Consider the following 24,601-nt stretch of genomic DNA (forward strand, 5'->3'; position numbering starts at 1 on the left):
GGCAGCCAACACCAGCTAAAGCTAAACTGGCAGCTGTGATTTCACATTGTTGTGCAAATAGTAATTTAGCTCAATCATAATTACTACTAATTTTCATTATCTTTCCTGGGCTGTTATTATTATATCCTTAGTCTTTTCCTCCAGATAAGACAAACCTGATTAGCTGTGTATTAATGTCATGACTATAGTTAGTTCTATTAACTCATTTAGCTATTGAAAAAAATTAAAAACTAAAATGTGTTTAACAGCAGGGCCATTTAATTATTTTACAATGGGTGCTTCCTGAAATAAATCAGTTGACATGGAATTTCTTAAGACGAGAGGGGCTCAGAAACATAACCATTCTTCTTTCAATCTGCCCCCTCTCCTGCATTTCCTTTATTAGCATAGAAGAACATAACAACTAAACCTTTCCAGCTCTCAGTTACAGCTGTTTTTGAATCCACTAACACACATTCGGGAATCTTCCCTTCTACTTCACAAAGCAAAATAAAAACACAGCTGGGGAAGCGTTCAGCTACAAACTCTTTAACAAGCTGACCAATCAAAGAAAACATCTAAAAAAAAAAAATTAAGCACTCTAAACATTGTGTGTGATTGCTTTTGTTTCAGGGCGGAGACTTTAGAACTAATTAGTTAGAAAAATCAGTCAGCATTTGATCGTGCTGTTCCATCCTTAAAACCACAACCTTAAGAAAATACTTCATTATTTTAAAAGGCGTATAAAAGAAGGAAACCTTAAAATAGATCTTCCAAACTAAACTGCAATATTGCTGCAAAGGAATTTAGACAACCAAAATAAATCAGTTAAGTCTGTAACATACACAAAAAAACAAACAACTTCACTCATTCAGCAACAATCTTACTAAATACCTATCCATAATGAATACATGTTTTGGCCCTGAAACTAGCATGTTCCACAAAGCAGTTTAAACAAATAACATTGTTGGGAAAAAGTCCAAAATCTGGATAAAGGGGAAATTGTTCCTAAAGATAATTAGCATTAAGTGCAGGGACTCATATGGCTGCTAGGTTCTCTTTGGCCTTGGAATGGTCATGATTTATTAATTGCTATGAGATACTGTACAATGTTAGCAATCTAAATTTTACCAGCAACAAGTATGATGTTCTCTTGTCTCTCAAGTTCTAGTTAGCCGTCAAACATATTGGCATCACGGTTTCTAGACTTCTTTCATAACAGCAATAAATGTATTTGTCTAGCGTAGGTAGCTAGGTGACTTGGGTAGCAATAAATAACCTTTGGTAAAATGAGCATCACTAAAACTGATTTCTTCTAGCTACAAGCTACATCATGAGTTTTCAAGGTAAAACATGAAGTGTTTGATATGCATTGTAAATGTTCACTATTGCAATAATTAGTACCATTGCATTATAACTATATAAAGAAATATAATATATAAACTATAATATATAAATATATAAAGAAATTTAATAAAATAAAAATAAAATAAAAATAATAACATCATCATCTGTCACAATTACCCTTAACCTAATCCCTACTAGCTGTGATCAAATTACTAAAAATCCTGGTATTGCATCTTACATAAAATGCTGGTCAAAGCATATACACCATAAAATCCAGTATCTATGTTGACATTCAAATTCAAATTCAAGATGGAACAGCAGTTGTACTTAGTAACTGCACTGAATAGCCAAGACATGCTCCTGCCTTTATATTTCTTAGTAAAAAGCATTCTGACAAAATATGAAAGTTATAAAAATCATATGCAGGTTGGCATCAACCCACCTATTCAAACTCCTGGTGTGTGGGCAGAGTTAGCCTGCAATTCTGCATTCTAACCACTGCGCCACCATGTTTTAAATATACTTTATCCATGTATGTATGTATACCCTCCGAACTGTCCCAGGTTAATGTAACAGAACAAATGTTATATATTATGTAGGATAATGCTATGTGATTTCCCTCCCCAGGAAAAAGACCACATTTAATCTTGGACTGAGATTGCATGGCCATTCTCCAAAAAGTAGTTGCTGAAGTTAAATTAAAATTAGATTGGATTCATTCATTTTAAATTTACTTTTAATTACAATTAAATATAGCCAATATGTTTATGATTATTATATAGTTCCCCTTCTGATATATTAAAAATACAATCTGATAGCAATGTTTAGTTTCAAATTGTTTTGATACTGTTCTGTGTTGACAGATATGGTAATCACTCTCTGTCTGAACTGTCAACTTTCTTCTTAAAGTTTTTGGAATCAGGCCATACAGTCATTAGGAAATATAGCTTCTTGATCATTATAGTCTCCTTTAAAGGTGTTTGTTTTTATTATAAATTACTGCCACATTATCAGAAATAAATTGGTACATATTCAAATAAATGAACAGGGCAAAATATGCTAACTTATATCCCTGCCACAAATACTAGAAATATTTTTAAAATAAGAGGGATAAACTATAGCTAATTAAAGCTCATGCACTTTACAGTCAAGGAGTAAACTACTGTAAAACAAAACCTCATCTTCACAAAATTCAAGCTGGGAGCTTTGGATGAAGAGCTCCAAGACCGCAAGAATGAAAAAGATAGCAAGAATAATGTATTTCAACACATATCTTCCAAACAGCTTTAATTATTGAATCTACTTACTGACTGGGTTGTTGTCATTCACAAAATCCTCAGAGGCATCATTGTCATCTTCATCATCTCCAGATGAAAGAACATCTGAAGTTTCAAAAAATTATTTTAAAAATCATTTATCTGCTAGATATTGTAAGCAAACATGCATTTTTCTGCAGTCTGGATATTAAGAATACATATGTGAGAGATGATTCTGAAAATAGCAATAACACTTAGATTTATATACTGCTTCCCAGTGCTTTACAGCTCCCTAAGCGGTTTACAGAGTCAGCACATTGCCTCCATTAATGTGTTGGCTAAAACAATGTGATGGAAGGGTGAATCAACCTTGAGCTAGTGAAAAGCACCTAAAGCAAGTCTTACTTATCATTGTCATCATTATCATTATCATCATCCTTGGAAGGATTCAATAAGTAGATCAAAATGTCAAATCCAGACTAAACATCTGGCTGGCTGTAAACTAACCATATCAATACAGGTTGTAAGTCAGTGAAACTAGGTTTGTGCTTCAGAACATCCATGAGTATGCACTACTGTCCTCCCCATGCATATACATAGATCATGAATAAAAATCTTAAATAAAATATTATCTTGTTTATTCTTTTTGGATAAGAAGCAAAATAAAATGCATTTGTGACTTAAGAAATACATACATTTGCCTAAAGGAATAGATAATATCTCTACAATGTTTTGAATATAAAATAATGTAAAATAGCTTTATTATTACTGAAAATGCAAAAGCATGCATTCAAATAGTTTGTGTTATTACTATAATACACATACACCCACTCTATTTGTTAGTGGAACATTAAATGATTTAAACAACCTTCTTTTTCCTGATGTGATCTTAGGACCATCTCTGGGGTGAGCCTGACTGAATATAATTCTGCATAGATAGATGCATACATATTCGGTGGCTCTATTAATCACTATTTTTAGTTTCCGGTTTATATTCCAGATCTATAGAAACCCTTTTTGAAAAAAAGTGACTCACAGGAATGCATATAAACTGCTTCCCTTCCCTGTGAATCATTAAGGCAGCTGTGTCATTTTTTTTTTTTTTAGGCTTCAAAATACACTCCTGAATATTTCTGCATGCAAAGAGAAAGAGATGGATGTGCACACACATGAGGAGACCGCAGAAATAGTAGGCCTCTGGAATGAGTCATGGTTGCTCTGAAAAAGTGAGGTTGTGTACACACTAACATACATTTTTAAGGACCTCTTTTAAAGGATTTCATAGTTTTAATATATATATAGGCAAACTGCTAAGTAATGAACACATACCGTGTTTCCCCAAAAATAAGACCCTATCTTATATTTTTTTGAACCCCAAAATAAGTGCTTGGCCTTATTTTCAGGGAGGTCTTATTATTTTGGGGCGCATGGAAGAAACCAGATGAAATGGCGGAGACTGGCTGCACATGCATTTAAATATTTTTGGGGAGGGTTTATTTTCAGGGCATGCGCTCAAAAGCCCGATTGGGCTTATTATCAGGGGATGTCTTATTTTAGGGGAAACAGGGTACATACAAAGCTGCTTATGCAGGTAGTCCTTCAGTTACGGCCATAATAGAACCTAGCAATTACAATTGTAAGTCATGACATCTGTAAAGTCGGCCACCATGTGATTGAATCCAATTTTATGATCTTTTTCATGGCAACCGTTAAGAAAATGTGGCAGTCATTAATTGAACACAGCAGTCATTAAGCAAACCCATTTTCACTATGAGCCAGTTTCTGCTAGAAACCAGAAGCACATGCCTGTTTCTGGCAAAAGCCATCATAAATCATGGTCATGGTGGGATGCTGCAAACAGTCATAAATTCAGGCCAGTTGCCAAGAAAAATGCAGTCACATGACCAGGAAAGCAACTTTGGAACTTTGAAACCTGATTATAAGTAGCTTTGGAGGGGAGTATCGCTTGGAACTTCAAATGGTCAATAAATAACTGTCATCAATTTACAGATTAACAGAGTTGGAAGGGACCTTGTATGTCATCTAATCCAACCTCCCCATCCAAGCAGGAGACCCTCACCACACCATTTCTGACAAATGGCAGTCCAATCTTAAGTGATGAAGCTCCCACAACTTCCAAAGGTAAGCTGTTCTCCTTATATCCAGGTTAAATCTCTCCAGGCCTACAGGTACTTTGAAAAATAGCTTGATCCCTTCCTTTCTGTGGCAGCCCCTCAAATATTGGAAGACTGCTATCATGTCTCCCCTCGTCCTTCTCTTCACTAGACTAGCCATGCCCAGTTCCTGGAACCATTCTTTAGATGTTTTAGTCTCCTGTCCCCTAATCATCCTGGTAAATCATAAGTTGAGGACTATCTGTATTTCCCAGAGTAATCAGTAATTTCATTTATGTGTTGGTAACAACTCAGAAACATTCCTCAGTTTACTCCAATACTGAAGAAATGTCTTTTTAATTTTAATTCCTTAAATACATCATGCTGCCAGTTTTCAACAAAACTGTTGCTAAGCCAGGTTGGTTTGAGAAATTAAAAAATTGCATAAAACCACAATCACCCCAAAAAAATAAAATCCAGTAGATAAAAAAATTATAATGTTGACAAAAAAGAGGACAATTTTTTGGCTGGGTACAAAAAAAAAAAATCATTTGCATGAGTTGAATATTTGGGGTTGAAAATGCCCTCTCGTGTTAAAATCTATTTCATTTTCACATGGAAGGTATACCAAAAATGCCATCAAGGAAATATCAAAAAAGCTAGATGAGATGGGTAATGAAAGAGTAACTCGAATGTTACATGGCATATTTTCTTTTACCCTAGTAAAGAGTAAAGCTATATCCCCATACCTAATTAATTTAGACTAGCTGTTCTCATACATTGGAAAATGTCTCTGAACAAGCTTACCTGTGACATTTATAATGAAGTAGAAAGTTTCACTGTCTGCAATCCTAACAGTGCAAGCATAAAGGCCAGAATCTCTGGGTGTCGTATCTTTAATCCACAGAGTTTCCCCAGTAATGACTGTTCGATTATTGGGCACCAAACGTTTTCCATCTTTAGTCCAAATGATGGTGGTGGCCTCTTTCACTTGACAGCGCAACGTCAACGTTTCTCCCGGAACTACAGAACGTACGTCAGGCTGAGAGATTTGATATTTGGTGGGTGGCTCTGCTAAAGTGAAATATAGGTGGGCACAGAAGGGAAGGGAAGTAACAGAAGTGGGAAACAAAATGTCCAACAGTTGTCAGTGAAGGAACTTGATCCAGCAAAGTAATGTGCAGATTTTAAAACAATCATCATTATCATTTCTGCCAGCTACCATTTTAATAATATTGAGCCAAACTAAAAACGCTGATAAAATGTGCTTTATCATTGATAGCTGATAAGAAGAGCAACATGCCATCCTAAGAGCTCTGGGATAAAATTAGATTCAAAAGAGAAGTGGATATACTTCTCAGGACAATTAAAGGGCAGGCTGTGATGAGAAGAGGAAGCCTCTTCCTCACACGAGCATCCTAGTAACAGAACATTGAAAATTTAAGATTCTGCCACTCAGTTAAAGGTACTGTAAAATGCTGAACATAGGTACATTCCACATCAAGGAGAACCAGCAGCTTTCTTGGTTCTATGTCTAATTGACTATGAGATTTATTTCCAGAGATCTCTTTACTGTACCTAATTGATTACAAGATTTGTAGCTTGAAACGGCAATATGAAAAATCTCTTACAAGTTCTTCTTGGTAATATACAACCCTACAGCCATGATCATAAGTTGCCTCTAACTCTTAAACATTCTAGTCTGCATGACCTATGGATTTCATCTATAGAATCTCACAGGCATGTGTGCATCTGCAGGGGAGATAGGAGGGTCAGGTGGGATTCTGTCCAGCAATGCCATGCATATTGTGACATCCTCACAAAAAATGATGCAAATTCTGCAAAGTGCACAAATAACATTATCTGGATCGTTTACATAATGACACCATGACACATGCACACAATGGCAAGGTGGCTTCTACCAGATGTCTGGGGTCACAGCTCTGAGCCATATTATTGCATATCTTCTGTATGCATGATTTAGCTTGTTTCAGGAACATTGGTGCTTTAATGAGAATTTTGAGAATAGGCAGCAGCCAAATGATGGTTAATAAATAAATGTTGCCTAATGGTTTATTTAATTCTATTTATTTATTTTGTGCCATTATCTAATGCTCACAGCCAGCCTACATAGCAGCGTATTCGATTGGCTAAAAACACAATGTGAGAAAGCAGGAATAAGTCTGTTGGCTCACTAACTTCATCATGAATTGAAGACAAACGGTCACAATGGGGAGCCTTCTCTGTTCGAGGTGCATGAAATCAGTTCTCTAAATCACTGGATGCCTCCCTAACTTGCGATTAGGACTACTGCTGTTCACTGAGATAGGCAGAACCAATTCACTCGTCTTTATTCTCCTTCATGGTATAACTGATCTGAATGGCAGAGCACCAGTCATCGCTTTCCACCAATCACTAATAAAACATAACACAGAGTAAACTGTCTGCAGGTGTAAAGATGATGTGGAAGAACATAATAAATGTCCAAGCCCATAAAACTACTGGCTAATCCTGACCCACAATCTCTGTAAATTAGCACTGTGAAAAACAATGATTATTTTTTTATGGCAAAAATTCTTTCTTTTAGCTTTGCCTCACTAAAGCAATGAGATTCTTTTACTTTCAGGTTATGAGATGGGTGGCTGATATTACTAAATACTTCGGATCTTAATCTAAATAATCTTACTATACAAAGAGCAACAGTTCCAACGTATGGTTTTAAAAAATGAGTCTCAATATTCAACAGCTCAAAATTCTTTTGACTAAAAAGTCCTCAATGAATGCTAATACACTGCATTAACTAATGTGGCAATTATAGATCCCATTAATCTATTGTGACATTTTGCATTAATAGGTTACATGGCAAGGAAGGAAGGAAGGAAGGAAGGAAGGAAGGAAGGAAGGAAGGAAGGAAGGAAGGAAGGAAGGAAGGAAGGAAGGAAGGAAGGAGATGGGAATGAGAAGGAGGGAGCAGGGAAACAGGAAGGAAGGAAGGAAGGAAGGAAGAAGGGAGGGAGGGAGGGAGGGAGGGAGGGAGGGAGGGAGATGGGAATGAGAAGGAGGGAGCAGGGAAACAGGGAAGGAAGGAAGGAAGGAAGGAAGGAAGGAAGGAAGGAAGGAAGGAAGGAAGGAAGGAAGGAAGGAAAGAAACATACATCCCAAATGGCAAATGGTTTGCTTTCTACTATAAAGTTTATATTGATAAAATGTTTAAAAGGGGTTTTTTAAAAAATGGTCAGAATCCATAATTGGTTTAGGTTTTCTGATATTTAAAAATAAGTATGATTCGCTTACTTTCTGAAACAGTTAATACTATTCTTTACGCAAGGCATTCATTTTAAATAGCATTGATACCAAAATGACAAATACTCATTGCAACATCACAAACCAAGCTTTGTCCTTTCATACTTGCATTGTGACATTGTCTGAGAATACATTGAGAGTATATACCACAATATATAGGGAAAATATACCGCAATGTCACAATGCAAATTTATCCACTCGCCTCCCCTTCCACTCATTCAGAACACAAATAATTCTTTATATAACCTTTGGGACACTAGATTTATTGGCTTTAGATTTAATCAACAGCTCAGAGAACTTTGTAAATTAACTCGATCTAAGTTTTATTTAAACCACAACTCTGAAATACTTAAATATCAGCCTAAGATGTCATATTAATGAAAGATTTTCAATCAGAAACTTGTTAGCAAACCAGGCAGATGTACTTTAAAGAGATTTGTGTATCAAAATGGTAGCAAGAAAGATAGAGATGATGCATGAAATAGGAGTATTTTGACAGTTATGGTCAATGAATGACAAAATTTACAGCCACAGCAAGGAGATCAAAGCCCTGCTCCCATTATATCCAAAAACTGGGTGGGGCTTTGAATTTGTTGACCAGGGATGTGTTTTCCAAAATGAATTGTGTGCCACTGAATGCTTTTAAAAGCTACAGTCAATTTTATTATAAATGGGGGGAAATGCTAATGATTTTCAAAAAAAACAAAGAAAAGGTCTTAGAATGACATAAAGGCACAGCCGTATTTGCAAAAAAAAAAAAAAAAAAAACTTATAGCGCATTTCATTGCCTCCCAATCTTCACTGGAATATTTTCTCACCCATTCCTTTGTTTTGAATTTCAAAGTTGTTTCTTAGTATTATTTTCATTTTTAAAATTTGTTTTAAATTAATTTCTTCAAAGCTTTCTGATTCCTTCTTCCAGTGCCTGAATGATGAGGTCATATTGGCTATACAAGCCTCAACCCTTACACTTAAACATTAGAAATAGTAAGAATAATTGTTTTAGCATGAGAAACATAAAATATTAAGAACAGTCGTGACATAACTCTTTGTTTTGCCAGATTCCAACCTAGAAGCGGCTAAAGCCTGTCACTTTTTATAAGCCTTGTCTATAAAACTTCTCTCTGCACCGCTTTTGACTGTGTGCCCAAACCAAAAAGAGCGCAGGTGAGATAGTGCAGCATTATCCTGCCCCTTTTTTTTCAGGAAAATTCTCCAGATTTAAATACTGATGAGATCCAGGCAACGTGGAAACCATATTGATCTCCAGATTTAACCCATCTCCCTCTGTGATGCTTTGGGCTAAACTAGTACATACTTTTTAATACTTACATGAAATTTAGCACAAAAGCTATGAACTCAGCTTTATAGTGCCTGTCTGCCTGCTCTTTCCAGGCGTACATTATTCAGCAACAACCATATGGCCTTCCAGCCAGACTTGGCAGGGACCATTTCAATTCAAGTGACACGCATGATTTTCAGAGATTCTTCTCATGATCTACGTTTATTAAGAAGATCAGTCACTTTGGACTTGATATGTTTCTTTTTTCTTTTTCCCCTAAAAGTATAGATTGCCTTTCCAACCTACTGTTAAAATTTCCCTCGATGGGTAAGATAAATCTTTCTCTCATCAGTGCCATTTTGGGGATGTCCAGCATTGTCATGGAAGTGAATTCATCATTAGTTCACCTTACAAAGTTATTTCTCATGCTTTTCAATTCAAGCTGAGACACACCATGCCAAAGTCAAAACATTATTCAAGAATAAGTCTTGTTCTTCCAGCATCAGTGAAGACTGCTCAGCCAATCTGCAGCCCGCTTTGCATAAAATTAAAAAGGTATGCATCCATTAAACAAGAAAGCAGTTCTTATATGCAGGGGGAAAAATCTGTTACTTACTTACTTAACCTTCACTATCTTAGCCTTTGTCAGTTTGCATGTGCAGTTGTTTTGTTATATTCTGTGGACGGATGGCAACAATACATATGTAAACAAAAGGCCCGATAGATTTTGTGGAAGTTTTTGAAATAAAACAGCAGTACAAGAAAGTTCTTCAGGATAGGATTTTGTAAGATATGCAAACAACAAGCTCTTTTTTTCTTTTCTAGCTTTTCAATAAGATAAACAATTTTGGTCCATATTTTGTTCAACATCCAGTTTCAAGCTGTAATTCTCTACACCATCCTGGGCATGAGTACAACTGAACTTGGAAGACAAACATGGGTTTGCAGCAAAAACGCAGTAGCTGCTTCTTTAAAAAAAAAAAAACTGGCAAGAAATACATCCTTACAACTACATTTGAAAGATGTAGACACGACAGCAAAATTCTTGGTCCATCGGAAGTCTGGCTGCTGTGGCTTTACTGTCAGGATGGCTATTAAAAATAAATAATCTGAATACTTTTTTCTTCTAATTTGGCTACCAACACACAGAGCAATATAATATGCTTGCTTTCAATCTTATCTTGTATATTATTAATTATTTCAATAACATATAACAAGAATATATAATATAACACTTCAAAACTCATTACACATATGTGAAACTTTCTATATGATTAACTTTTCCAGCTCTGTTGATGACATTCTGTAAATCTATCATAAAGTTTGTGGCCAGAAGACTTTTAACCAGTTTTTTATGAAAGTAAAGTAAAGAAATATAAAGTTTTAAACTCATCAATAAAATATGAAACATATATATTTTATGGCATGTTAAAGATAAAAGACAAACAAGAAAATGTAATAAATTCAAGAACATCATACAGAAGGGCTAAGAGTTTGAAAACAAAGGCTACTTCATTAACTCTAGTTCTGGTTCGGTTATAGCTAAAACAGAGAGCTAAAGTCCCAGCATCTGATAGGAAACCATCTAAATCTAGAAATACAAATATAAGGGGTGGGGGGAGCCAGCTTTTTTGTTAATAAAAAGAATACTTTTGATATATTTATTCCAGTTGTTCAAGATTTCTGTATTCATTTATAGTAAAAATAAAAATATATAAATGTGAACCAAGAAGCAAACAATACTGCTTCAAGGTAAAATATGCCTTTAAAAATCATGGTCTTCTGAACCAGAAACAAAATTTGGGAGACATGTCATCCACCAAACATGCTGTACTACTTTGAATAGAGATTTCTGCCTTATGGATTTCTCTCCATAGTTCAACATATATCAGAGGGAATGAAAGGCTACACTCAAAACATATCAACCTACATTTTTATGGGATTGCACAGGTTGCCTGTGTGCTTTGCTATCTAATCTGGGCAAGAGTACAAATAAAATAGGCCCAGGCGCAGGGCCCCATATATATTGGCAAGGAAAAAATGTCTGAAGTAGATGAAACTCTGTACGATGTGGACAAATTTTCGTCCCAATGCCAGAATGCATGATTATCCAATGAAATCTCTTGGCAGGAGATTCCAGACAAAGAAAAGGAAGGATTTAATTATCCAGCATGTCGTTAATTCATGGAGTTTGTTGCCAGAGGGAACATTTCCACACTAGAGGTAGTGTGATGATGTCCCTAACTCAAGTTCAATTTATGGTGACTACCTAAATATATCTATACAATTTTCTTAGTCACAGTATGAAAAAGTTGCATGCATGCTGAACTACCCTGAACAGAGATTTCTATCTTATGGTTGAACTTTGTGTTCAGAACGCAAGTCACATAGCTGAGAGAAGGAAATGCTTAAAGAGTGCAGTTCAGGATACTATACAGTATAGTCTTGGGACTTCCTGAGAATTTAATTGTTGGTTTATTTCACTCACATAGCTACTCAACACAAAGAATATGAAATCAAATTTCTTTTCGACTGCTAATCAGGCTTGCCTTTCTTAGCTTCTGAACTTGGACAAGATTTCCAGTTGCTGCCACCTGCTACTTGCTTGTTTGATTGATGTACGTGTTTCCCAAAAGCTAAAAAGAATATGCTGAGCAACCCTTCCTTCCATAATATTCTGTAACTATAAGCCTATGAAGCAGGGATGAAATCCAGCAGGTTCTGACAAGTTCTGGAGAACCAGTAGTGGGAATTTTGAGCAGTTTGGAGAACCTGTAGCAGAAATTTTGAGTAGTTTGGAGAACCGGCAAATACCACCTCTGGCTGGCGTCAGAGTGGGGAGGGAATGGGGATTTTGCAGTATCCTTCCCCTTGAGTATGGTGGGAATGGAGATTTTGCAGTATCCTTCCCCTGCCATGCCCACCAAGCCACACCATGCCCACCAAGCCACGCCCACAGTACCAAAAGTAAAAAAAAAAATGGATTTCAACACTGCTATGAAGGTGGTTGAGCAAGTGGACAGAATAAATTGCCCAGAATCCCCTTCTACAGCAGCCCCCAACCTTTTGCAGTCTGGGGACCAGTTCTGTGGAGAGAGGTTTTTCCACGGATCAGAAGAGGTGTTGTTTCATATGCTCCCTGCATCCTGCGGATGGAGCTTCACTTGTTTGCATGGCCTGGTATCTGGCAAGCTGTGGCCCGGTACCAGTCCATGAATTGGAGGTTGGGGACCCCTTCCCTACTAAATTTCCATAGGTAAGAGTGAACTTGACATTGCATCCCACTGAATTTAGTCTACAGTGTGAACTACTACACTGTGTTGGCTTTCAACAAGGTGCTGGGTTTATCTATAGTGCTAACAGAAACAGATTTTTATATCACCAAAGCAATGTCTGGATTACAATGTAAGTTGCCAACTCAGAAATTACTCAATTGGAGATAGCATGAACAGATAATTATAATGGCATCCCCATTCTAGCGGAGGTCAAGATCTATGGGCTAGAAATGTTTTATTAAAAATGAGATATAACCCTTGTCAAACTGGTCATCTCAGTTTTGAAGAAGAAGGCTGCAACTATTATTATACAATTGTTCTTTGTCCTGAACCATTAGACAGACTAGACGTAGCTATGTCTTTTCATGTGGCTCCCCAGTTACATTTTGACAGGCCTATTGATCACATCCAGTGTTTATTCAGAGACCGTATATAAAGAGGAATGATTGTTAAATTATCTAATAGATTATTTTTCTTAGCAGAAATAAAATAATACAATTAAAATCCTAATATAAAAAGATCCGCAATAACGCAAGAAAGGACCCATTTCTAAAATACTCTAGAGGTCACCTGTCATTTAGGCTATTTCTCAACATTGGAAGTAGTCCTATTTCAAAAAGTAACACAAATCAAAGGTAAATCCTTGACTGACGTTCACAATTGAGCCCAACATTTCTGCTGCAAATGAGACATTTGTTAAGTGAATTTTGCCCCACTTTATGACTTTTCCTGCCACAGTTGTTAAAGTGAATTGCTACAGTTGATAAGTTAATACCACGGTTATTGAGTATATCTGGCTCTCCCACTGACTTTGCTCTTCGAAGTTTGCAAAAGGGATCACATGACTCCAGAACACTGCAATGGTCATAAATATGAGACAATTGCCAAGTGTCTGAATTTTGATCACGTAACCATAGGGATGCTGCAACAGTCATAAGTGTGAAAAGCGGTCATAACTCACTTTTTTCAGTGCCGTTGTAACTTCGAATGGTCACTAAATGAACTGTTGTAATTTGAGGACTACCTGTAGTTGGACACAAGAATGGAGAGGGAAGAGGGAAGAAATGTGCATAGAGTGTTGATACACCTCCCTCCCATTCATCATCATCTGTCCTCTAGTCTCAGGAATTCTGGGAGTTGAAGTCCACAGGTTGTAAAAGAGTCACATTTGCCCACCACTGCCCTAGTCCACCGATCTGTCTTCCAGAAAACTATTAACAGGTTTACTCATCTTTCTATCACCTCAACTAAAGGGGAAAACCAGGAGAATTTAATCAATTTAATCTAAACCTGCCAAACCTCTTCAATAAATGCTAAAGAAAATGTTTCATATATTAATTTGGGACAGAACCATCAGTATTTGTTCCTCACAGTTAAATCATGGGACAAGCTCTGTTGAACAGTGTGTGTGTGTGTGTGTGTGTGTGTGTGTGTGTGTGTGTGTGTGTGTGTATAACGCAACTCAGAAATTCCAAAAATTCTTCTACTTCAAAAGAAACATCTAAAGAGTTTCAAGATGGCAAAAGTTGCTTGTTTCCTCCTGAACTTTCAATGAAAAGGGCTAGATATCTCCATCTCATGAAGGAGTGGAATATCCATCTGTTCACTGTTTTGATAACGGATGCCACTTTTATCAACATGAGAAGAAGCTCTTACATACTACATTTTTCCCACTTTAAATTGATTAGCAATACCCCCCCCCCTTTTTTTTAACCAGACAAGTTTACAGGAAACACTTCTGAACATATGTTTCATAACCGAACTAGAAGACTGGCCTACGAGGACGTACAAACAGCTCACTTAATGAGCAAATGAGACTTTGCAGATATTAAGATCAAGGATTCTATGCCTGTGTGATCTAATTTAACCTGCAGCCTAAACCAAAATGACCATGGACTGTAGGCCTGCAGACCAGAGGGACAGACATGCCCATAGTAGCCTTAATAAACCAATGGGAGCCAGCCACTGAAGATTGTGAATGAGGCATTGTAGATCATTTGTACACCAAGACAAATCAATCAGGAGAAAACCTAAAACACTATTTTGAAATTGGAACACTTAAAGGCAGAATTAGGTTGCCTCAATAGTGAACTGTGGATGAAACACAAGTGTATTATAAGATGTGTCCTATAGTAGGATATCTCCACACCATGGTTAGCAGAAGAGCCCTCAGAGCAAAAGCTGATAACCCAAGAAAGAGGATAGGGCAGGGGCTGGTAGTTACAAAATAGATATTATTTAACATATATGAAAATATTTTTCAGTAATCTGACTCACTGCAGCTAGTTCCAGTATGAATACATTAAAAATGCTGAGGCTTGTTCCTTAGTCATGGTATCAAATTAGGGAATTTGAAGTTAAAAGCAATCTTCATTCAATTTATCTAAATCGTTGCAAGTTACTACTTGTGCCAAAAATGGCTAGTTATGATTAGGTGAAAATAGTTTTAGCTCCAAAACTATGTAGTTTCAGTATGAAAAACTGAATCTATTAATAATTTATTTGATTGCTAGATATGAAAACAAGCAATTTATCTCATAGTTTTAATAACTATTAAATATTATAATAAATAAGTCATACCTGTCCCTCTGCACTAAGAATAAAGTAGAGTAGAACTTTATTGTCCTTTCAAATGTACACTAATTAGCATACATTAAAATGAAATTTCATTGCATTCAGCTCTCAAAGGATAAACATTATGCATATACCCACATACACACATGACACAGACAAACATCACAGTCTAGTTTGATTGTATATATATAAATGGCAAAAATAAAAAATAAAAGAATCCTGTGAATTTACAAGACTGGTGGCATAAGAAACAAATTTGTTACAGAATCTAATCGTCCTGCAATAAATGCTTCGAAACCTCCTCTCAGGATGGAGCAACAGAAACAGACCGTGAAGTGGCTATGTGGGATGTCTAACAATGCTTCAAGCTCTAAGCATACAGAGCTTATAAACAGTATCCTGAATAATGGGAAGCGAGCTTCCTATAATCTTCTCGGCTGTCCTTACCACTCTCTTAATGGACTTTCTATCTGAGGCACTGCTGCCACCAAACCAAACAGTGATACAGTTTGTTAAAATGCTCTCAATCGTGCCGCTGTAAAAAGTAACCAGGACAGAAGGAGAAAAATGTATTCTTCTCATCTGACGTAGGAAATGCAAACTCTGGTTACAGAAATGTAACCCATATTTGTGAGTGTTTATGCATATTGTATATCCTTGAACAGTGACGTTCAGTGCTAATTTACTCAGACAGTTCCTTTAAGTTTAATGTTGTTATTCCCAAATATGCGTACACAGAACCATGGCCTTTATTGTACTATTCTGAAATGTTATTCAATACATCAATGTAAGTACAAGGAAGTATTTTAATTAATTGGCTTTGGGACAAGTTGGATGCTTTCCTATGATCACATAAATAGTATCATGGCATTATTTCAAGATCAGAAAGAAACATTGTCTACAATCTTTTAACATTTTCAGAACAACAGTTTTCCAGATATTTTTTTCTATTAGCAGTATGTAAATTACACAAGTAATTTCTTTGCAAAAAGCATTTTGGAATAAAATATTTAAGGAGGGATTTAACATTTTTGAAGTTAAATGAAATATTAAAAATAGAAGGAGATTAAAATGTTTTTAGCCAACTTGGAAAATCAATGTCTAGAAAATATTGTAATATTGCACTCATTATTGGACTACTTTAATTCTCTCTTGCCTAGTTTTGATATAGCTACAGCTTCTCTTAAAGCATTCTCTTGCTAGAATTTTCATGAAAAGCATATTTTCAGTATCTGTAGCTTAAATTTACTTGCAAATCATTATTGAAAGCTAACACCACATTTCCAAACTACAATAAGCAGTTTTATTACTTTTTTAAAAATCATTTTCTTGATTTAAAAAATATTTGTTTTTATGACCCCAATGTGGAACTCATAGCAAATTTTTTTTGTTTGTTTGTACCTTATGAGAGAAATATCTGCTGCTACCTAGGATTGAACTCTCAACCTTCCAAGCTTCCTTGCAAGCGGGAGGCAAGCGTCTTCACCTCTAAGCCACCACAATTTCATAAGTTTACAGGAATACATAAAGAGTCATGACAATCCTAAGGGATCGATGAGGCAAATGAGGACACATGTAATGACGTCACATTTTAAATGCCCTACTATATATACTTGCATCCGATGACACAAGTATGTAATTAGGGTATTTGTGCAATGGTATCACCATACAAATGCCATCATTGTGGTATCATCACAGTTTATTACCGACTGCTGTAAAGAACAAAGGATTATGAGTCAATAAGATATACAGGACCTCATGGAATAAAGTGAACATTTGTACAGTTAGGCGTATCTGTTGTCTCCATGAATACTCCAGAATTCTGAGTATCAATAAAGGAGAATATCTGTAGCTCAGTGTGGTCCTTAGTGCTCTCTGATCTTGGTTGTTTTCTTGCTGATGTTTTATTATCCAAACTAGGTAACATCATCAGTGCTAATCCTGTTGATGTTAACTAATTTGGGTAATGAAACATCGGCAAGAAAACAACCAAGCTCAGAGAGCACCAAGGACCCCACATTTTAAATATCCATCCATGCTGATAATCTTATCAATAATCAACTTGGCTAAACATCTATTTTGTACTTATTTTTATTTATGTACTTATTTTTATTTATTTATGACTTTCAAAAAACACAGATCATGTTAGGATACCTAAAAATCATGCTTTCTTATTAGAAATGTTCTTATTAAGTATATATTCCCCTAACAAAAGAACTAAAAAAATCCCCATTTTATATCACCACTTTACCCAGTACAATGGAAATTAAGAAACATATCTGAAATGACTAAAAAGTTGAGAAGGATGGTCTAACAATTCTACTAGCAAGCCCTGATTTGCAAGCTATATATTTTTCATGCACATATTTTCAAACCTACTAATATATCACTGATACTGGATGGAAGGAAGGGAAGGAGTCAAAAATAGAAGGACAAAATTTCGACTAAGTTAAATACACTTACCTTACCATTAATTCCCAACTTCCCAATCTAAAGGGGTCCCAAATTCAGTGATCTTACTATAGTGCCTCTGCCAGCACCCAAAAGAAAGGTGGGTGAGAAACTTTCTCACTGAGAAAGTGAAATATAGAACCTGGTGATGTTATTAGATTTCAGTTAGGTTCTATTTTTACCATGCCTAGAGATGTCTGGATAGAAATCTGGGACTTCAAGGTCCCCCACATACATCTATCACTGAATTATAAAGAAAAAAAAACCAAAGGAAATTATATCCAGAATTTGTTCTTCAATTATATTTGTATGCTGCTTCACAGCATTAGATTCACTGGCTGGCATATGATAAACAATTTTTTAAAAACAGTATTGATTGGGGGAGGGGGGAACTGATATTGTAAAATTTAAAAAACAAAAAGCAAATATAAGAAATATAAAACTGATTGTTTTATTTTAAAGAAATAAGATTGATTTTAAAACTGTGGGATACAGATAGCAAATGTTATTTAAAAGATCTAAATGAAGAAAAAGTTTGATAGGTGATGCTGGAAAAACATGTAGCATCCGCACGCTTCAATGAGGAAACTATCATTCAATAGTTTTCCTTTTGGCAAAATTCTCCCTGATGGTCACCTACCTTATTTCTTTCAGGATACTAAGGTGCAATGAAATTAATTTCAGGTAATCATCAACACACCTTAGCAACTAAAAAAAGGAAGTGAAAAATGGACAAGGAGAGACAGATGCTTCAATTGTAACAGCATCTGACAAGTACACAAATGAGTCCCTCAAAATCCTGTAATTTAGTATCTTCAATCCAGTGGTGGGATTCAAGTAATTTAACAACCAGTTCTCTGCCCTAATGATTTCTTCCAACAACCAGTTCACCAAACTGCTCAGAAAGTTAACAACCGGTTCTCCTGAAGTGGTGCGAACTGGCTGAATCCCACCACTGCTTCAATCTCTTCAGGAGGAAAAAAAGTTATTTCCAAATATTTACTTTTAAAGCCCAATGGTTAATTGGTTTCAGTTCCTCAATATAACAATTCAGATCCACTCTTTGCCTATGTTCACTTCTAGAGCATTCATAATAAAACAAGACATGTTGGATTATGGCCAATTAACTTTGGTGGTGGTTTGGTTCAGAGTACATAAACTTATTACTTCTTTGAAATTAGTCAATACTCAATCCAAAGCTAAGTGCTTAAGGTGTCCCCAGGGAAGAGGATTTTAAATGACATTTTAACAAAATGAAAGAACTCAAAATAGTGTTTGTATTATTTAAAAACCAAGGGATAGTTAGTCTGAACATCAGCTGTAAAGAGAAAAGGAAGCTAAATGCCAAACAGAGACCAAATTAACTAGCTCAGCAGGTTTCCTTACAGACAACATGGGTGAGAAAAGGTCATCAGTGAGCTTGCTATTTATCAACTATATGTACAAACTAATTATTCAGTTCAACTCAGCTGCCTTTCAACCTGGGACCCCAGTAAAACCTCCCATCATTAAGGTTTAACTTCATTAGTATTCTCTGAATGGCAAGAATGTGGCTCAAATTTAAGAAGCTCTTCCTGAGTCACGAGGCACATAACACTGCTAGAGAATAGTGATTAAAGAATTTTAAATATATATATATAGAACTGTAGCTCTGATTTCCTCTAAGGAAAAAATAAGATACTAAAAGGCGATTTTCATAATCATAAACCTGCCCAAACTTAAAATTTAGCCTCTGTGATCTGATCAACAGTGATCACATCTAATACTGAAATCCATAAATTTAAAAATGTTGGTTCAGAAAGAACAATGCTTCATGCAAAAGAGAAATGACGAAATGGAATCTCTTGGCCTCTATTCTATCCCCAGATAGCAATATTAGGCCCAGGTTCAATGGCTATGCTAGCCAACTTTTTATTTAAAATATATCTGTATATGTCAAAATTGTAAAACAGAAGAAAAATATACACGATGACAAACTGCAATAGTAAGAAGAGGGGGTAGGCAAGAACTCTGACTGGATTTTATTGAGAATAACTTGCTATCATATTTGTTTGCTAATTTATTACATTTACACACCCACATATCACACACTTTTAAAATATATATATGGAGAACTCTTCACTTTTTATCTTCTAGAACACTATGAGCGCTTGATTTGAGAATAGTAACTGACACCCAATTGAGTGGGTATTTGATCCTAACTTTTCCTTTAATCATTTTAGAAAATACTGGAGCTCAGAACTAAGAAGGAAAAGTTATAGAAATTACTAATATAATAAAGGTAAGGGTTTCTCCTGTCCAGTCATGTTCAACTCTAGGAGTGGTGCTCATCTCCATTTATTAGTCAAGGGACCCAGCTTGTCTGAAGACATATCCATGGTCATGTGGCCAGCAAGTAATGGAAGCTCACCCCATCAAGTAGAGCTTGGGGCTCGAACCCAACTTCTGAGATTCAACATCTCTTTAACTACCAGCTCTTTAACTACTGAGCCAAAGCACCCTAATATTGTCCAATAGTATAATATCTTATGTTGAACTAAAGAACTAGTGGGAGGCTTTCGGTGGCAGAAGGCGGTCTCGTAGATATCCAGGTCCTAAGCTATGGAGCGCCCTAAAGGTGGTCACCAACACCTTGAATCGCACCCAGAGGACTACCGGGAGCCAGTGCAGCTCGCGCAGGAGAGGTGTTATATGGGAGCGCCATGACGCTCCCATAATCATAATCTGCATAAAGTTAGTTGGCAAGTTGACTATTGGGAGAAAAATAGATTAAACTGATTAAGCATGTAATTTAAAAGAAAAATATGATTATTGGTATACTAATAAAATCAACAAGAAAAGCTACAACTGGGAATTTGTAAACGACATGTAACCAGTCTTGGCAATTATTTATGCTACCCACAGAACAATGAGCAATCTGTGATGATAGCACTAAGGGTATGCGGGCTACACCTAGCAACACACTCAGCTCTTCACAATGCAGTGGCATGCTCCCAACAAACATGGACCAGAGTGCAAACATGATTGATCAGGTGCATGCTAGCAGTGCCCGAGGGCTGCTCTTGAAACAAGGTTTCATCAATGTCTAATCTAAGCAAACAAAGAAAGAAAGAAAGAAGAAGCAAACAAAGAATGGATAAGGTGGTTCAAATTCTCCCATAGTATCTTTAGCCATGACGGGTTTGATATACCGCAATATCTGCAATTTTAGTGAATTAATTAGACTCTATAAATCATTCCTGAATGAAGATATATAATGTAGTTAGATATTCTAATCTTCAAGTTTTCTCAAAACGCTAGAGATGTGTTTAAACCCAAGCTGAAAAGGGTGCTTGCAATTATTTTAACCTTGGGTATATTTGCACTTTCTTAATTGGCATTAAGTTAAAAATCTATTTTAAAAATTGTGGCATAAATGAACTTCAGAGTTGCTTTTCCTTAATTGTAATAGGTTCAGAATACCAAATGCCTAAACATTCAATTTCACTTATTATGTTTTGAATTTACAATTCAAGTACAATTCCAAGATGGGTTAGCTTATTTAACCTTTAAACACTCACTAACTAAATTATGCGTTGTATTAACAGATATGTATTAACATCCCCTTTTTACAATATGGGTTTAGGTTAAGTTTGTTTTGATCACAGAGCTTTTGATCTTGTTTATTGCTCATATTGTTTTTGACTCTCTTGTAGTTATACAATGTTTAAAACCACTGATTAGTACAAACCTTTCAGAGGTTTGGGAGTTGAATGAACTAAAAGATATGCAATAAATAATAAGTAAAAAAAAATAAGAACGATATAATGATGCTAAATGGGTATAACTGTATATTAGATAAAAGTGCATGCAATTCCAATATAATCTTAGAAGAATTACATTACTGTGACTGTTCAAATTAAATCTTCTGTAAAATTCTATTTCTCTGGCACGAACCCATACATGCTTTCTTTGGACAAAGCACCAGATTCCACCATTAATTCTTTTAATAAATTAGCTGGTTTCTAATAATACTGAGTCTGAAACTGCAATCTTCCACAAATTGGTTTGCTGAACCAACCAACAAATTTGGTTTAAGAAACGCTGAAAGGTCTTTAGTTTCTCCAGCATATAAATATATTTTTCATCAGGTTATTACATTAAAACCCCAAAATGGCAATAATAAAAGCATTTGTGTATGTATATATGTATGTTTATATAGGAGCATGTATGTATATATCTACTTGCATACAGTATACTGTATTAATTAATAAAACATATTGTGATTGGGCTATGGGGCTTGACTCCACCTGTTTGTATGCTTCTGTGTATATCTGATTTGTAATAAAAGAAGCTCTCTTCTACAAAATGTCATTATCACTGCCTCTCCCCCAATAACTCCATCCCGTCTGCCACATACACATTCTTATTATCCCATTACGCACATCCACTTTTTTCTCCTCCAGTAATTCTTCATTGTCCCAGTCTGAAATGGTTTTCTATATGCAAATATAAGTTCTGCCCAGGAAAAGAAACAGATGTTTTCTCAGTAACTCCATATGCTTGTAAGATCTCAATTTGGCACAGTGAATATCTACTCCAGAGGCAATGCACTTTGAAAGCACACTCTCTGAACAGAAGATAAATCTTCCCTGAAATGACATTAATAGTATAATCCCACTGTGATGCCAACAAATGGCCCCCTGCCCCTTTTACTAAAATAGTTTGTCGTATTCTATATAATCATGCATTCTGCTTTAATGGTGGTGAGGATGCATAGGAACAGTTCATGAATAAATCATGCTATACAATCAAGAATATAGCAATAGCACTTAGACTTATATACCGCTTCATAGTGCTTTTACAGCCCTCTCTAAGCAGTTTTACAGAGTCAGCATATTGCCCCCAACAATCTGGGTTCTCATTTTACCGACCTCAGAAGGATGGAAGGCTGAGTCAACCTTGAGCCAGTGAGATTTGAACTGCCGAACTGGAGCTAGCAGTCAACTAAAGTAGCCTGCAGTGCTGAACTCTAACCACTGCGCTACCTCGGCTCTTATGAGGACTTATATGAGAACTATATACCTCCCCCCCAAAAAACACACACACATTTAGATATTTGTAAATATGGAACTAGAGATCGAGCCAGAGTTAGAGACAGTGCTGGCTGGCTGGATGGATGCTAGACCTCGCAGTGGCAGAAAGAACCCAGAACACATAATTGACTTCTGCGTAAGTACATGCAGTGGCTTCTCCAACCATACTTAGACTATTCTCCTCTTATTCTCTTCCCAAAGATTGGTAGGTAAATCTTTATTAAGGTTTATTGGTTGTAAGCTGCCTAGATGGATCATCTCTAGGTGAGATGGGCACCATATAAGTTTAAGAAATAAAATAAATAAATGTAATAAAATAAACAAACAAACAAGGTCTTTGATCAATATGTGTATGTATACATACATAGAGTTGGTTAGAAGTTGGATGGCTATATACCTGTTTTAAATAAATAAAAAGTGTATGTAATATATGTGTGTATACAAACACACACACACATGCACAAAAGGTATGTTAAAGATGGCAGCCAAAATAAGTTACATGAGTTGGAAAGGAAGAAAGGAAGGGAGGGAGGAAGAGTTTTAAAGGAATCAACGAAATACATCAGAACTGAGGAAGCTTCTTGGATGAAAAGAGAAATCTCTTCAAAGAAAAACAAAGTCCAGTGCTTTTGAAAAAGCACCTTTGGGACAACCATGACCTGGATGACTGAGAATCTCCATAGGCATATAAAGAAATATAGAGTTGTGGATCAATATTGTGTTGTCTTGCTCTTGTAGCATGAGGCAAAATTTGCTAACATGATGGATAATAGTGACTTTATAGTGATGTAACAGTCATAAAAGCCAGTCCCCCAGACCTATGTAGCCTTGGTGCTAAAAGTTGCCATCCTGAATAAAAAATCCTCTCCTTCAGTGATTTTTTTTTTTGCTTGGCCATATTCCATTTTATGTATTTTATTTATTTATTTATTTATATTTAAATTTATATACCGCCCTTCTCCCGAAGGACTCAGGGCAGTGAACAGCCAAAGGTAAAAAACATAGAATACAAAAATTTAAAAGCAATTTAAAATATATTAAACAATTTGGCCCAACAATTAAAATACCCCATTTAAAATTCAAATTAAAATTAAACAATTGGAGAAGTTAGGCCAGCCCAGCTCTAATGACTATTGCCTCATTAGAAAAACCAAGGCTGCCAGATTTTCTGTAATGGATATTTTCCAGGTAGATTGGAAGCTATTTCTGTTAATGAGGGATGTCAGGCTGTTGGATTAAAGAGTAGTCTTAACCAATAATTAAAAATAACCATCCAGATCCTGACTTCTATCCTTGTAATTCCTATCTCTAGTCTTAAAGCTGAATTAAATACACATCTAGGAACTTGCATGATCTTAAGAACTGAAGACAATATCTTTTGGGTGTTGTTATGGTAATGAATCCCATATAATAATTGTGCCATAGCTTTTGCCTTAAAACATTTTAGTGCAACTGGAATATAATGATACCTTTAATGAAATAAAAGTATAATACACCTGTTTCACTACTCTGAACAACTTATAAGGTGAGCCAAGTGTAGGTCCCTCCATCCCAAAAAATGAAAAGTAGCTCCAAGTAATTAAAGCTGAATATTATTGCCATTGCTATATCAATGATAAATATTAGGTCTTTTGTAAAAGGTCAGAACTAGGAGGATTTTTTGGGTAATTTATCAATAATTTTTCTTAATTCACAATATTGAGCAAATGATATAAATGTTTTTTGCATCTTTGCCACACTTCATGACATAATAACCATGTTGTCAGCATACAGAAGGACTAAAAGGCCTCTATAAACTAATTTTGGTGTGTGAAAATTGCCTTCATTGAGATGATATGTAACAGAGCTTAAGACGGAAAGGAGTAATAGAGTGGGGATACAGCCTTGCTTTACTCCTCATGCTGTTAAAATTTGAGTTCGTTAGTTGCCCTTAGGGATCACATCT

The 24,601-nt window shown here is 35.8% G+C and overlaps 1 protein-coding gene across 5 annotated transcripts in view; it reads right to left on the reverse strand.

The window, feature by feature from the left end:
* FGFR2 (fibroblast growth factor receptor 2) overlaps positions 1 to 24,601 on the reverse strand; it is a 121,794-nt gene that overhangs the window by 84,242 nt on the left and 12,951 nt on the right. For 2 of the 5 annotated variants that reach the window (XM_070945734.1, XM_070945732.1), the window contains exons 3-5: positions 13,518 to 13,580; positions 5,504 to 5,770; positions 2,634 to 2,708 (exon numbers count right to left, since the gene is read on the reverse strand). In XM_070945734.1, the coding sequence (XP_070801835.1) occupies positions 2,634 to 2,708; positions 5,504 to 5,770; positions 13,518 to 13,580 (405 nt within the window). The remainder of the gene's footprint in view (positions 1 to 2,633; positions 2,709 to 5,503; positions 5,771 to 13,517; positions 13,581 to 24,601) is intronic. The other 3 variants (XM_070945736.1, XM_070945737.1, XM_070945735.1) reach the window with 2 other exon arrangements.

The sequence above is a fragment of the Pituophis catenifer genome, unplaced genomic scaffold (assembly GCF_029215685.1).
Source record: "Pituophis catenifer annectens isolate HBS135680 unplaced genomic scaffold, rPitCat1.0.hap2 SCAF_6, whole genome shotgun sequence".
NCBI lineage: Eukaryota > Metazoa > Chordata > Lepidosauria > Squamata > Colubridae > Pituophis > Pituophis catenifer.